Below are 14898 nucleotides of genomic sequence, written 5' to 3'. Positions count from 1 at the left end.
ACTATCATTTGGTCTATAGTGCTCAATACTATAGAAAGGTTACTAGATGGCCACTCAGGTAGCTTTCATCTCTTTCCAACCTAAAAGAATAATATTGGTGTGCTTACAGAAAGCATTTTTCACATTGAAGGTACAGCCAGCTTATCACAATCTTATCTATATCCTTTTCTTGAATGCTTAAGACGTCTAAAAACATTTGGGTGTGTATTTGGCATGTTCAGAGTAATCAAATCATACAAACACATGGAGACCTGAGAAATCTTAGCTACATTTCCAAACTCAGAGCAGTTGCCACGGACAGATGAGAGAGATATTATTCCTTGTTCCATTTCATCACAGTAAATTATGTTGAACATGGGAACTACAAGGTTCAGTTTACATTATACTTTATCGTTTTATCAGTGACATCAATCATTTTTATGGACCTATTAAACAGGCCCAGAAGGGGTTTTGCCATCTGGCACAGCCTTCTGCCTCATACAGGTGACATTTGGTTCCTCTGTGTAAGTTAAAATTCTATTGACCTCATACTAAAGAGCCACACATTTGAATATTACCTCAATTCACCAGGTCCATGGGACAAACAGCTACATATATGCATTTTCAATAAGAGACTGAAAAATGCATAGTTACCCTAAATGTAAGTATGAATATTGTCTTTATTCTAATAGGGATTCATTATATACTTATCCATGGAATTTTCTTCCAAAGTGATTAATTTACAAAAATATCCAAACTATGCCATGTGATACTAAATTTGTAAGGTCACTATTGACAGGGTCAAAGGTGTCTAAAATTACATATAACATAACATCATTTTTAGAACCACGTGTCACATCCAAACTTCAAGGATCTGATACAGGGAGAGAAAGATTAAAGCACTAAGAGAGGCTGATGCATCCAGGGTTGACAACAGCTATCAAAAGGCAGCAGGCATCTGGGAAAGAACTTTTCAGCTCTGGGGCCGGAAATACATTGGCATTGCCTCTGGAGCTGGAACAAAACCAATTTGTAATTGGTTTTAAAGCCTGGAGTGGAACATTCCTGCAGCCATCCATGAACCAATCTTATCCTGTAGAAGCTGAGTGAGTCTTGGCCAACATTTGCCTTGTAAATTGTTTTGTTTGGGTCCCTTGTAGGACAGAAAGTACTCATGCAATGGTTTCACATCAAGTTACAGTCCTCTGTGATGTTGTTTGAACAGAGAACTCAGAAAGAAGAAAGAAAAAATCTCCAGGGAGAAAGATCAAAAGCCTTCACTAATATGCTTTGGGGCTGAACAGGCCTGCAAGGCTGGGAGTTCCTACCTGTTTTCCTCTCTACCTGAGCAATGGTTTCCAAAGAGGAGAAAAGCCCATTCTTACAGAAGAGAGGAAGCTAGACAAATAAAATTCACTATCAGAGGCCAAACAAAGCATTTTAAAACGGTATTAATTTAGAATTTCACTATTATCACCCCGGTGCTTCAAACACTGCCAAATTTCTATAAAGTTTGACCGAATAAATGGTAACTCTTTTGAAATGTGTATACCATGAAATTGCCTCAGTGTCAGAGAGTGTGGGGAGCTCACCCATTCTTCCACCCCCAGGACAGTGCTCTTCCTTTGCAACAAGGGTGGAATGAAAGATGGTCCTGAACAGGGCCCGTGGATGGGGAGACAACTTCTCCAATGCTCCTTAAGTTCACTCTGCCCCTGCCTCAGGGAACAGGGGTAAAGGAGGAGACTAAGAAGATTGCTCAACAGCTCCTGACTTCTAAAACAAAATGAAAACCCGTTGTGGATGAAGAAGATAGTCTAAGTCACTTTGCAGATTAAAAATCCACTTTCTTAGGGTGGAAAAGGTTGAAATAAGTAACCATAAGAACTTTCAGTATTTGGATTTGAGTGGCTGCCAAAGAAGCGAGAAGGCAAGAAGAGCAAGAAAACCAGATTTAGCTGTTAAATAACAACTACTATAACAATAATAGCTTGTATGTATAGGGCTTTTCCCCTCAAAAGGAGGAACATTCTATTTTTAAAAAGGGGGTGGGGCTAAAGTTATGTTCTTCTAAAATGTCAATGTCATGAGGCAAAGAAGGTCTGAGGAATTGTTCTGGATTAAAGGAGGCTAAAGATACATGGCAACTAAATGTGGCATGTAATCTTCGACTGGATTATGTACTGAGGAGGAAAAAATGCTGTAAAGGACATCACTGGGTCAGCTGACAAAACTGGAATACAACCAGGAGAATAGATAAAGTGTTGGATCAATGTTAAATTTACTGAAGGTTATGTAAAGGAATATCCGTATCCTTAGGAAATCTACATTGCAATATTTAGGGAAAAAGGACTTTGATGTAGGCAACTTACTCTTCTTAAAAATATTTTTTTGAGATACAATTTACTAGAGTTTTCAATTTTATGATATACTTTTAAACATATTACTGGAAGATCCCAGATCTTAACACCAGAATGCTATATGACATCTTCATTAAGAAGTGTAATTTGAAGTTGGTACCTAGGTGAATGGAATCCTTCTGAAAACCACAGCATCTAGGGAGGTGCAGAGATGTGATTCTTACTTATGGATTGCAGGGTGGATGTCTCATATTTCAGAGTATAAAACACTTAATCCTGTATGAAGTTACCAGTGCATAAAATAAAACAAACTTGCGGCACACTAATTGACATGCATTACCAAGTCTAATACACTTCTATCCATTCTAGTTTATTAGAAGCATAAAGGGATATTGCTTATATTGTGGGGGAGAAAACTTTTTTTTGAAATATTTACTGAAATTAATGCTTCCCTAATTCAGGTCAACACTGAGAACCATATAGTTCAGTGTAACTTAATTGATACAAGTGGGTGTTCTAGAGCCAGACCTTCTGGCTCAAATCCCAACTCCACCATTTACTACTTATATGACTTTTAGTAACTTATTTCACTTTTCTTTGCCTCAATTTCTTCATCTGTAAAATGGGGTAATAAAAATACCTACCACACAGTGCTGTGGTGAGGATTAAATGAGTCAACACCTTTAAGAACACAGCATGTGATACTCCACAAATATTAATTTTAATATAAATTAAATGTTGCAATACAGTAGACAGAAGAAAAGGATGCAGAAGTCCAGGTGTCTGGACTTTGATATTTACCTATAACACAGAAGGGCTTTCGGGCAAACCTCAGTCTTCCTTGCCATCCTCTGTACCGACAACAGCAACCTGCAGACCAGATTCGAATGATGAACTCCAAACCAAAGACGACAATCATCACGAACTCCTAAAATATCAAATCAGACATGTTAGAGGTATTGTGGAGCAAACCAGAGCAAGAAGCTCAGAGCATATTTCTGAACATTTAGGCACTTCATCCAAAATGTCTATTTGTTACATTTAGACAATTTCAGAACACCTCTTCTCCAAACCAAACTAAACCTGGAGAACATTGAGAACTCATATTGTCTGCATTTGCTATTATGAGATGCCATTCCTTTAAGTCTTGAACACTTTGCAGATTTAAGAGTCGGTTACAATACTAAATTTGCAGGCTGAATTGCCAATCTGCTTTGTATAGCTTACTTACCAGTGTAGCTGACTTCAGCTACCTGATGACATGTGAAGGATCTGAAATGAAAGAGAGGACCCTGAAAATACAACTTGACAGTTTCACAGAAAACAGACCATTTGGCTGCAAGAAGTGACTATCTCTAAGCCCTTAAGAGTTGTTCTTAGAGAAAAAGGAACTGAATATTTAAAACTTTGCAGAGTTGTTTTATTATGGTGTTTAAATCTCATTATAAAGCTGAAGTTTCAAAAACATTACTGTGCATGTGGCATATGTATGCTTTGTCAAAAATGAGACCCTAAAGTCTTGGAATCTGAAGGTTGTTAATTATACTGGCCTTTGGTGAGAGCTACTTGAAAAATAACACCTGCTTCAGCAAAAGGACTTAGAAATTATTTAGGAAGAGTTTTGAGTGAACCTTGGGGAAAGGCCAACTAAATTGGCTCATTAAGCAGTGGATCATAGAATGAGAAACCAAATGGAATTTTAAAGAAGAAAGCATTTTTTGGAGCAAGCTAATCATACCACCTTGTTGCCCTTATAGAGACAAGCACTGAGTTTATCAAAATTGGTTTCTTTTTAAAAACAATTCCCTGTCTTGTTTTGAAACAAGGATTGGTTCAGCATTAATGATGTAGAACAGCTATCTTCAACATTTTTCATCTCTTGGAATACATAACTAATTACCAAAATTCTGTGGCACACCAATATATATATACTTTTTTGCTGATCTCACAAAAAATAGGTATAATTGTTGGCAGCTATTGTTGTATTGACTGTTGTCATTTTTAAAAAGTTGGCAATATAAGGGAAATGAGGTCAGTGCCCCTGACTTAATAGTCAGGTATTACATGTTTTAAAAATTCTTGTGGCACCCATTGAAAATTGCTGATGTAGAACGGTATATATGTAAAATTTTTATTGAACTTATTTTTTATGAATTGATTTTTATTATAATTGCTTAAATGTGATACATGGTCCTTATGAAAACCTTAATCATTACAGAAATATAGAGCATAGAAAGTAAAGGTTTTAATCCACTCCCCATTCTCCCACCCCATTCACCAAGATAAAAACTGTTATAAAATTTAGAAAAATGGCATTTGTGTTGCAAGTTTCAGGCAAATGTCTATTTCTTCATTTAGAGTATGTGATGATGTGTTGCACTTTTGAAATGTCTAGTAGAGATACATCATTTTATCCGTCTGTTATTTTGCACTAAGTAATGCACAAACATTTCCCATAATGGGAAATAAGTCTCCAACAGCATTGCTGCTTACTTATAGCGATTTAAAACTATCTATGGGTTAAATCTCTGAAGATGACTTTACACACAGATGACCAAAACTATGCAACATTAATGACATGAGGGTTTTTGATTTTGTTAATCCTCACCTGAGGATATTATTCTCAGGGATTTTTTAGAGGAAATGGACCGAGGGCGGTGTGTGTGTGTGTGTGTGTGTGTGTGTGTGTGTGTGTGTGTAAGAGAGAGACAGAGAAACTGTCCATTCCAGTTGATTAGAATGTGAGAGAGACACTTCAATTGGTTGCCTCTGGCATATGCCCTGACAGGGGCCAGGGACAGAGTCTGCAACCGAGGTACATGCCCTTGACCAGAATTGAACCCAACATTTTAACCACTGAGCAGAACTGGCTAGAGCTGAGGGCTTTGTTTTGTTTTATTATGTATCTAGGTGGTTGGGTCTAGTCATTTATTAAGATGGCTGCAGTACCAGATCACTTGTGTTTCATCCAGTTAATTTTCCCTCACACAGAAAGCATGCCAAGTCCTATGATGCCCATGGAGCTGTGCCCCATCCAGGTGTAATGGCAGGTCCGCTTTTCTACCCCAGCCTCTAACTCCTACTTGTGCCAGAAAGGTTGGCACTCCACTGGTGACAGGTCATATTATAAGAATTACCCAAGAATATCCCAAATATGTTCGAGGGCCCAGGCGCTACCATATAATGATGTGTTTTTTTTTTTTTTTTTTTTTTGTGGGAATAGCTGACATTATTCTAAAGTAATAAATACTTAACCATTGTTATTTTGCACCATTTTTAGGTTGCACTGAGGTAGGATAAATTAAGTCTACAAATTTGTGACTCAGGACCGCTTGTTCGGGAATATTGCTTACAGTTTTTTAAGGGGTTAGGAAAAAAAATCTTTCATTTCCAAATAAAGCTAGTAGAAGTTGTAATTGGATTTCACCACAGGAACATAACTTCTGCCTTGAGGGAAGTAATAATAGAATTAGAGTTCTCTTGTTCTTCCTTGCTAGAGACCATTACTTAGCATTCCCTATGAGGGCTTGGTTTCAGACTGTGTGAAAAGTAACCCTGAAAATCTCCTGTCACTGAGTGAGCAGCGGGGAGAGGTGAGAGCTGGGCAGGTGTGGAGAGCATCCTCAGGCCCAGCGCTCAGCTGTGGGGAAGTTCTCTCTCCAAGACTTGGACTGATGTGATGGGGCAAAAGTGTGAAATCCATTTTGAACAGACTCTACCTCCTGGTTCCTGCAAGTTGCATCTTATTTCAGTAAAAAGAAATACATTTTATTGAGCTAGAGAAGGGCAATCACCTCTCATCTGACAGGTGTAACATGGGTGGGGACTGGAAGTGTGAAAAGACCACTTTCCCCCTCTTTTTTTCTTTCCCCAGCTTTGTTGAGGTATAATTGACAAATAAAAATTGTATATATTTAAGATATACAACTTGATGTTTTAATATACATATATAATATATTATAAAATGATTATCATAATCAAGCTAATTATATATTTATCACCTCACAGTTAACATATTTTTTGTGTGTGGTGAGAACCCTTAAAATCAACTTAGCACATTTTCAGTATACAATACAATATTATTAATTACTAGAAGCATGGTGCATGAAAGTCATGCATGGGAGGGGGGTGTCCCTGAGCTCAGGCTGCACCCGTTTGCAATCTAGGATCCCTTGGGTAAGGTCCCTAGGCCTGGTCGGCGATCAGGGCCTATGTGGGCTTTTCTTCCCCTGGCTGCCAGCAGTTGGCCCTGCTCACGACCCCACTGCTTCCACTGCTTGCCATTTGTGTGCTGCTGCCCCTCCTCCCCCACCACTGGTTGCCTCCCTCTACGGGCGACAGGTGTGGGGTGTGATTGCTTAGCTGACCTGGGTCTCCCTCTGTAGGGTGATTGGTGGCCAGCCCACACACCCACCACAGTGTCACTGGCCAGTGGCCTGGGCTTCCCTCTGTGGGGCGATCGATTGTGGGCCTCTGAGATCGATCACCCAACAGAGGGAAGACCCACCACCTGGCTGAGGCTTTGTGATCGATTGCTATGCAGAGGGTGGCCTGGCCTTCCTCTGCTGGGCGATCGCAGAGACCACTCCCTCCCCAACCCGCCACGAGATGGGTCGCTCCACCAGGTGGTGGCCTGGGCCTCCCTCTGTGAGGCAATCATGGGGAAATGGCAGCCCCCCCCCCCCCCCCCCCCGACCAATCACATCACACCTGCCTTGGCTGGTCTGGCACCAGTGCGTGTCATAGCATGGTTGTCCGAAAGTCATCTGGACGGTCGTTCTGCTGTTTGGTTGTTCAGTTGATTTGCATATTACACTTTTATTATTATAGATAGTCACCATGTCCTACATCAGATATCCAGAATGGGTTCATCATGAATAACTGAAATTTGCATAGCTGAAACAGTAACAACATTCCATTTTCCCCAACACCTAGATCCTGGTAACCACCACTCTACCCTGCCCTTATGAGTTCAACTTTTTTAGATTCGATATAATTGAAATCATGAAGTATTGTAGTTGTTTTTCTCTGTCTGGCTTATTTCATGTGGAATAATGTCCTTCATGTTCATCCATGTTATTGCAAATAGCAGGATTTCCTTCTCTTAGAAGGCTACACAACTGTACATATATATCACATTTTTAATCCATTTGTCCTTTGATGGACACAGAGGTTGTTTTCATATCTTTGGTATTGTGAATAATGTTGTAATGAATATAAAAATGCAAGTATCTCTTCATAATCTTGGCTTCATTTTCTTTGGATATATTCCCAGAGTGGTATTGCTGGGTCATATGGTAGTTCTGTTTTAATTTTTTGAGGAACCTCCATACTGTTTCCCATAGTGGTTGCACCAATTTACATTCCAACCAACAATATAAAAAAGGTTCCCTTTTCTCCATAGCCTCACCAGAACTTATCTTTTGTCTTTGAAAATAGACATTTTAACAATTGTGAGATGATATCATTGTGGTTTTGATTTTCATTTCCCTGATGATTCTTTTCATATACCTGTTGTCCATTTGTATGTCTTCTTTTGAGACACATCTTCCAGGTCCTTTGCTCATTTTAAAAATAGGTTATTTTTGAATTTTTGCTATTGAGTTATAGAAGTTTCTATATATATATATTTATCTTGCTATATATATATTTATGTCCTTAGATGTTTTCTCCCATTCTGAAGGTTGTCTTTTCATTCTGTTGATTATTTACTTTGCTTGTGGAAGTTTTTAGTTTGATGCAATCCCATTTCCTAGTTTTGCTTTTGTTGCCTATGCTTTGGATCTTGTTTAAAAAAAATCATTGTCCAGAGTAATGTCAAGCTTTTCCCCTAGAGTTTTATTCTAGAGTTTTAGGCCTTCCATTTAAGTCTTTAACACATTGTGAGTTGATTTTTTTTACATGGTATTAGATAAGTGTCCAATTTTATTCTTTTGCACATAAATATCCAGTTTTTCCATTTATTATAAAAATCTCAGCAAATTAGAAATAGAGATTTATTATCTCAATTTATAAAATAACATGTACAAAACCCAATGAAACATTTAGCTATGTTCTTAGAAAAAAAAAACATAATATGCATGCTAAAATTACAAAATGTTGATAAAAGAAATAAGAGAAAGCCTAAATAAATGGAAACACCATGTTCATGAATTGGATGACTCAACACAATAAAGTGGCACCTTTTCCCAAATTGATCTGCAAGTTTAATGAAATTCCTATAAAAATCTCAAAAAGCATTTTTTATTTTTTTTTTAAATAAACAAACTTACTCTAAAATTAATAGGTCCTAGAATAGGTAAAACAATGCCAACAAAGAGTAAAGTTAAAGGAATCAATATGATAGTAAGACCTACTATATAGCTCTAATACAGAGGTTCCCAAACTTGTTTGTGCCGTAGACCCCTTGCCATGTTTTTCGGTTTTGGGTAGACCCCCTACTTACCTGATATTGATTTTTTTGTAAATTTCTAACTGTAGTGAAGTTTAGTGTTAAAATTTAATAAAAAATAATGTACCTACTTTTCTCCGGCATTCTCAAACAAAATAACACTGATTCACTATAATTTGTATGATAAACTACCAGTTTATATTTTTTAAAATATTTTCTCAGCACTTTCCTATTCAAGATTCAGGAAATGAATGAACGTATTTTTCTCACATTCATATTTATAGAGTGACGAATTGAACAAGTCGGTGCAAGTTCGCGAAGCTTTGAGACAAAAATTGGCAAGAATGTTTACTGCGCGTATGCTTGTAACAAGATGATACTGGTATATCATTATGTGCAGGTTTTTATCCTACAACTTACACAATTTTATAAACATATATAATAAATTTTTTACTTCATAGGTACTTTTATAAATAATGTATATGTTTTTATATTATAAGATAATATGATGTAAGTAAATAGGTACTATCAGTGTCTGTTGAGATCCACTATCGTGGACCCCCATTTTCATTTCATGGACCCCCAAATTTTTTTTTGCTGACGTAGACCCCTTGCAGGTTGTCATAGACCCCTGGGGGTCGATATAGACCACTTTGGGAATCACTGCTCTAATATTTAAGACTGTGTGGTACTCTCAGAGGGACAGACACACAGAGAACAATAGAGAGAACAGAATAGAGAATTTGAAAACAGACAAATATGTTCAATTTATTTAAAAATATTTTTATTGATTTCAGAGAGTAAGGGAGAGGGAGAGAGAGGTAAACATCAATGATGAAAGAGAATTATTGATTGGCTGTCTCCTGCATGCCCCACACTGGGGATCAAGCCCACAATCTGGGCATATAAATCAGTGACCTATTCATTCCTAGGTCAATGTTCAACCACTGAGTCATAATGGCCAGGCTGATTTTTCTTATAAAAGTGAAAAAGAAATTTAGTGAAGGAAGAAATAGTTATTTAACAAATGATGTTGGGGCAACCCGGCATTAATAGGCTCCCCCAAATGTGTACCTAAATTTATACCTCACACCTTATACAAGAATCAATTCAAATGTAACATGGACTTAAATGTTAAACTATAAAACTGTTAGTAAAAAACAGGAGTAAATTTTGGGAATTTGAGTTAAAGAAAAGTTGTTAGACTTGACATGAAAGCACAAGGAATAAAAGGAAAAATTAATGACTTAGACTTCATCAAAAGTAGGGAGGATGAAAAGACACACTATAGTCTAGAGGGGAAAACATTTACAAACCACATATATGACAAAGGACTAGTGTCTAGAATATGTAAAAACTCTTAAGATTCAGGAGTTAAAAACAACAACACACAAATTCATCTAGGAAATGGGCAAAAGTCATGAGTGACATTTCACTGAAGAGGATATATGGATAGCTAATCAGCACATGGAAAGATATTCAACATCATTAGCCATACAGAAAATGTAAATTCAAATCACAATGAAATAACAGTACACACGTATCAGAATGGCTAAAATAAAAAATAGTGGCAACATAAAATGCTGGGGATAATGCAGGGAAACTGGATCATTTACTCACTACCAGTGTGAATGTAAATGGTACCACTGATATGAAAACAGTTTTATTCATTCTTATAAAAATGCAGTCACTATATGACTCAGCAATTTTATTTTTTGGATACTCTCATTCAGAGAAATGAAAACATTGTTTATACAAAAACCTGTACACAACTGTTCATAGTGGATTTACTCATAATGACCCCAAACTGAAAACAGTCCAAATGTCCTCACCACGTGAATGAGTTAAACAAGGGGTACTGTATATACCATGTGTTACTACTCAACAATAAAAATGAATAAACTGTTGATACACAAGACAACTTGGATGGGTCTCTAGAGAATTATGATGAGTGAAAAAAAGCCAATCTCAAAAGGTTACATATCATATTATTCTATTTATATAACATTTTTACAAACCATCTTAGCCAAAAGGCTGAGAAATGATTATATGACATTTTTGAAATGAAAAAAAAAATATTAGAAATGCAGAACAACTAATGGTTGACAGAAATCAAGGATTGTTGGGGGAGCCATGGGTAGATGGGAAGGAGGGGATGGGTGTGGGTATTAAAAGGCAATCTGAGAGACCTTCGTGGTGATGGAACTGCATGGTATCTTGATTTTTGTTACAGATACATGAGCCTCTAACATTGCACAGGACTACAACCACACATACTAATGTGTATAACCAAAAACTGGAGAAATTTAAAAAAAAGATCTGTGGATTGTAGCAATAGTAGTATTCTGGTTGTAATATTATACTATAGATTTGCAAAATTTTATTGTTTGAAGAAACAGGCTAAAGTGTAACCAGGATACCTCATATTATTTCTTACAATGGCATGTGAATCTGCAATTATCTCAAAAAATTTTCAATAAAAAAGCATTGCCCATCATCCAACCAATGGGGAGACTCATAAGAGGAAATGTTTTCCTCTTTAAGTTCAGATGCTAGATCTGATTTCATAGTGTTTTGGTTTAGTGGTGCTCTACAAATGATCCTTTGGAGGGGTCTCATTTTATTTTCAAATGAGTTAGAAATACAAAAATCTTTTACATTCAGTTGAAAATGTTTTATGGGTAGTTTTTTTTTTGACTCTTGTTAGGCCAGCAGGTACAGGTGCCTTTGCTGCTGTACCTTAGGATAAACCCGTTCATTTTCTCTTGCTTGTTTTTAATTGAAATAGGATGCCCACTATTTTCTTAAGTGGCTGCTAAAGAGATAAGTGAATAACAATCAGAGTACTTGACCTACTTGGAGGAAAGCTGTAATGCAAAGCTGGTATTACTAACAATGGTTCTGTCCTTCCTAATGGAAACCCTTAGACCCTTGGCTTTGGCAGCCCTCTACAACTAAAGGCAATGTTTTTTTTACCATCTGTCTTAATGGAGTTTTAGTATTTCCCCATTTGTCCTCAGAGAAATTTGGTAAACAACAAGCATTTTCCTACTCTCTTAAAGACTAAGGGAATGCATATAGAAATCTAGAAATCCAAGACTCAGGGGTAGAGCCAGTCTATCTTGAATATCTATTGAGAATACTAACGTAGCATTAACCCTCTTTTCTGGAGATTAAGGAAGAATCTTTATATGTCACACCAGAGAACTGTGATGCTATTTTATTGATATTTATGACTGCTGTGTAATTTGAGATCGAAATTCTATTCTTGCAGTTATTTTGTTCTTGAGTTACTCAAAGTGGTTTAAAGCAAGATTGATTTTGGGGGGCACAAATTCATGCCTAACAGCTCATGTTCCACTTGTTTTCTCATTAATTAACAGTCACTGTTCATTAAACCACAGTGACCTTTGTCTAATCTACAAGCTGTCTGCTGTGACCATTATTTTTCCCCCCTGGTTTTATGCCATCAAATAGGATTTCTATGAAGATGAAATGCCGGCATTATAAATCCTGTAACATTTGCACCAATTTTTGAAGAGCTGTGGTTAATTAGACATACAAAATTGGAACTATTGCCTTTTGTCAGAATATCAACATAATCAATTTCCAGCTATTTTTGCAATTTTTTTTGTGTGTGTATACTTAAAGTAACATAGGGCAGCAGTCTAGCGTGGCTCCTCGGATAATCCCTGTAGAGTAAGGATGTGTGATGTAAACTGAGTCATAAATTGCCAAGAAAGGCATCAGTCAGAAGGGTTGCAGTTATAATTCTTTCCAATTTAGAAAGTTTTGCTAGTACAATAGATATTAAGGAAATAAAATTAAGATAAAGTGATGGCTCCACACTTAAATCAGAAAATGGGGATAAATACACAAAAGAAAATCATCTTTTGCTTTTTGTCTCTTTAAAGCTCAGAAATATCCTAAACACTCACCATTATCAACTTAGATTACTTTCACATTTTTTTTTTTTTTTACTTTTTAGGAAGATATATTAACTATTAGCACATTGGAAGAGAATTTGAAGGAAAACGTTTTTCTATCAAAGGGACTGATTTGACCTGGAATTGACCTTTCAATACCTTCAGAATCATGTCTGCAGGGGGGCTGGTGGTGAGTGTATGATGGAAATTTACTAAGTTACTTAGTAGACACTAAGTTGGGGTTGTATAGAGAAGAGAGATGTAGAAGTAGGGAGTGGAGTGAGGTTGGGGAGACCAGAGCATCAGTAAAAGGGGAAAGAGTGATTGAGATAGTTTAGAAAACCAGCGTATCTGGGGTAGCCTTTGTGAGCTGCGAGGCTTAGGAAGACACTGAAAAAGGAACTCACTTCGGGAGCTCCAGGAGAATCAAGTGGCTCCGGAGGTCCTCCTGACTTTTGTTGGGCGATTCCGGAAATTTCTCTAGAAACAATTTATCCCTTTAAGTTTTTCACACTTGATAAAATGTAAATCTCTGTCTGAGAAGTAATTTATTTAACCACACTTGTATGACAGTGGCCATTTATCTCAAAGGTTCCTCAGAGAGGCGATAGGGAAGGGAATAGATTGAAAATGACCCATTTCAAATGACTGATTTACAGTTGGTTACCAAAGGAAGATCAGGGACAGGTCTTTCTCAGGTGTTGGGACCATAGGTTGAGAGCAAATGGGCCAGGGGCAGGAGGCAGATGCCCTTTGCTGGGGAGAAGAGCAGTACTACAAAAGCTTGGAACAGAGGACAATCCCAGGTTTCCCGCGCTGTTCAATCTAGTGGGGGTCTTACGCATCCTCATTGTCAGGTGGGATGCCATGATGAGGACTTTTGCCCTCTTGTATTGATTTTTAGACTCTTAGGCTTGGGCTGGCTGCTATAAAGGGCCAAAATGCCCATCCAATATGGGGGAGACACTAAAAAGATACTTTCTGTGTTCATGTTCTGTGTTCTTAAAGTCATATCCTACAGCAGGATAAAACATGGCTCCATCTGCCAGGGGGCATCTCTCTGTGGGACAGAGCCACAGCGGTGTTCTCTGCTGAGGTGCCCAAGTTGGCAGTGCACACAGGAGACTTCCCTCACATTCTCCTCTTCCCTCCGTTAGGAACAGAAATCAGGTTCACTGATTTTTGTTATGGCTGTCTACCTTCCCCCACTCCAAGCCAAAATGTATCTGGCTATATATGGTTGTGCCTGCAAGCAACCACCTGTGTATATAGCAGGGATTAGAACTAAACCTCTGAATCATGAACTCCAAGCTGGAAAAATTGAAAACAGTTTGCTGCACCTTGAATTGAACCTAGATATTTATTCTGCTACAATTTTGCCAAATAATCACAAGTGATCCAGTTCAACTTAGAATTGATGCTGAAAGCTCTGAATCAGATAAAAACAGAAATACCAAGAAAGCCTCCATAAGGTTCCTCAAAAAAAATTAAAAATGGAACTGCCTAATGACCCAGCAATTCCACTTCTGGATATCTATCTGAAGAAACCTAAAACACTAATTTGAATGTATATATTTACCCTTATGTTCATTGCAGCTTTGTTTATTATAGTCAAGACATGAAAGAACCCAAGTGCCCATCAATAAAGTGTATAAAAAGCTGTGATACATATATACAATGGAAAAAAAGAATCTTACCATTTGTGACAACATGGATGGACCTGAAAGGTATTATGTTAAGTTAAATATGTCAGAGAAAGACAAATACCATATGATTTCCCTTATATGTGGAATCCAAAGAACAAAATAAATGAACAAACAAAACAGAAATAGACTCATAGATCCAGAGGGAAGGGAAATTGGGGCACTGGGTGAACAAGGTAAAGGGATAAGAAGTACAAATTGATACTTATAAAAAGTCAATGGGATGTAAAGAACATCATAGGAAATACAGGAAATATAGTAAACATTCTATATAATAAAAGCATAATATACAAATTGTCCTCTTGACCAGGAGTTTGACCGGGAGTTCAACCAAGAGTTCATCCAGGAGTTCAATCAACCACCCGCAGCCCGTCCCCCTGGTCAGCCTGGCCCAATTGGCCAGACACCACCCATGCATGAATTCATGCACCATGCCTCTACTCTATATTAATAAAAGGATAATATGCTAATTAGACCAAGTAGATCGGATATCTTCCAGACGTCATTCTGGATGTCCTTCTTGACAAAGCCAGGGGCAT

The 14898-nt window shown here is 37.5% G+C and overlaps 1 protein-coding gene across 4 annotated transcripts in view; it reads right to left on the bottom strand.

The window, feature by feature from the left end:
* KCNQ5 (potassium voltage-gated channel subfamily Q member 5) overlaps positions 1-14898 on the bottom strand; it is a 497952-nt gene that overhangs the window by 133733 nt on the left and 349321 nt on the right. For all 4 annotated transcript variants that reach the window (XM_084889231.1, XM_084889228.1, XM_084889229.1 and 1 more), the window contains exon 3: positions 3141-3267. In XM_084889231.1, the coding sequence (XP_084745357.1) occupies positions 3141-3267 (127 nt within the window). The remainder of the gene's footprint in view (positions 1-3140; positions 3268-14898) is intronic.

Source organism: Pipistrellus hanaki (assembly GCF_964339955.1).
Source record: "Pipistrellus hanaki genome assembly, chromosome: 7".
Lineage (NCBI taxonomy): Eukaryota > Metazoa > Chordata > Mammalia > Chiroptera > Vespertilionidae > Pipistrellus > Pipistrellus hanaki.
The sequence above is the reverse complement of the archived record's forward strand: the minus strand, read 5'-3'. Positions and strand labels throughout refer to the sequence as shown.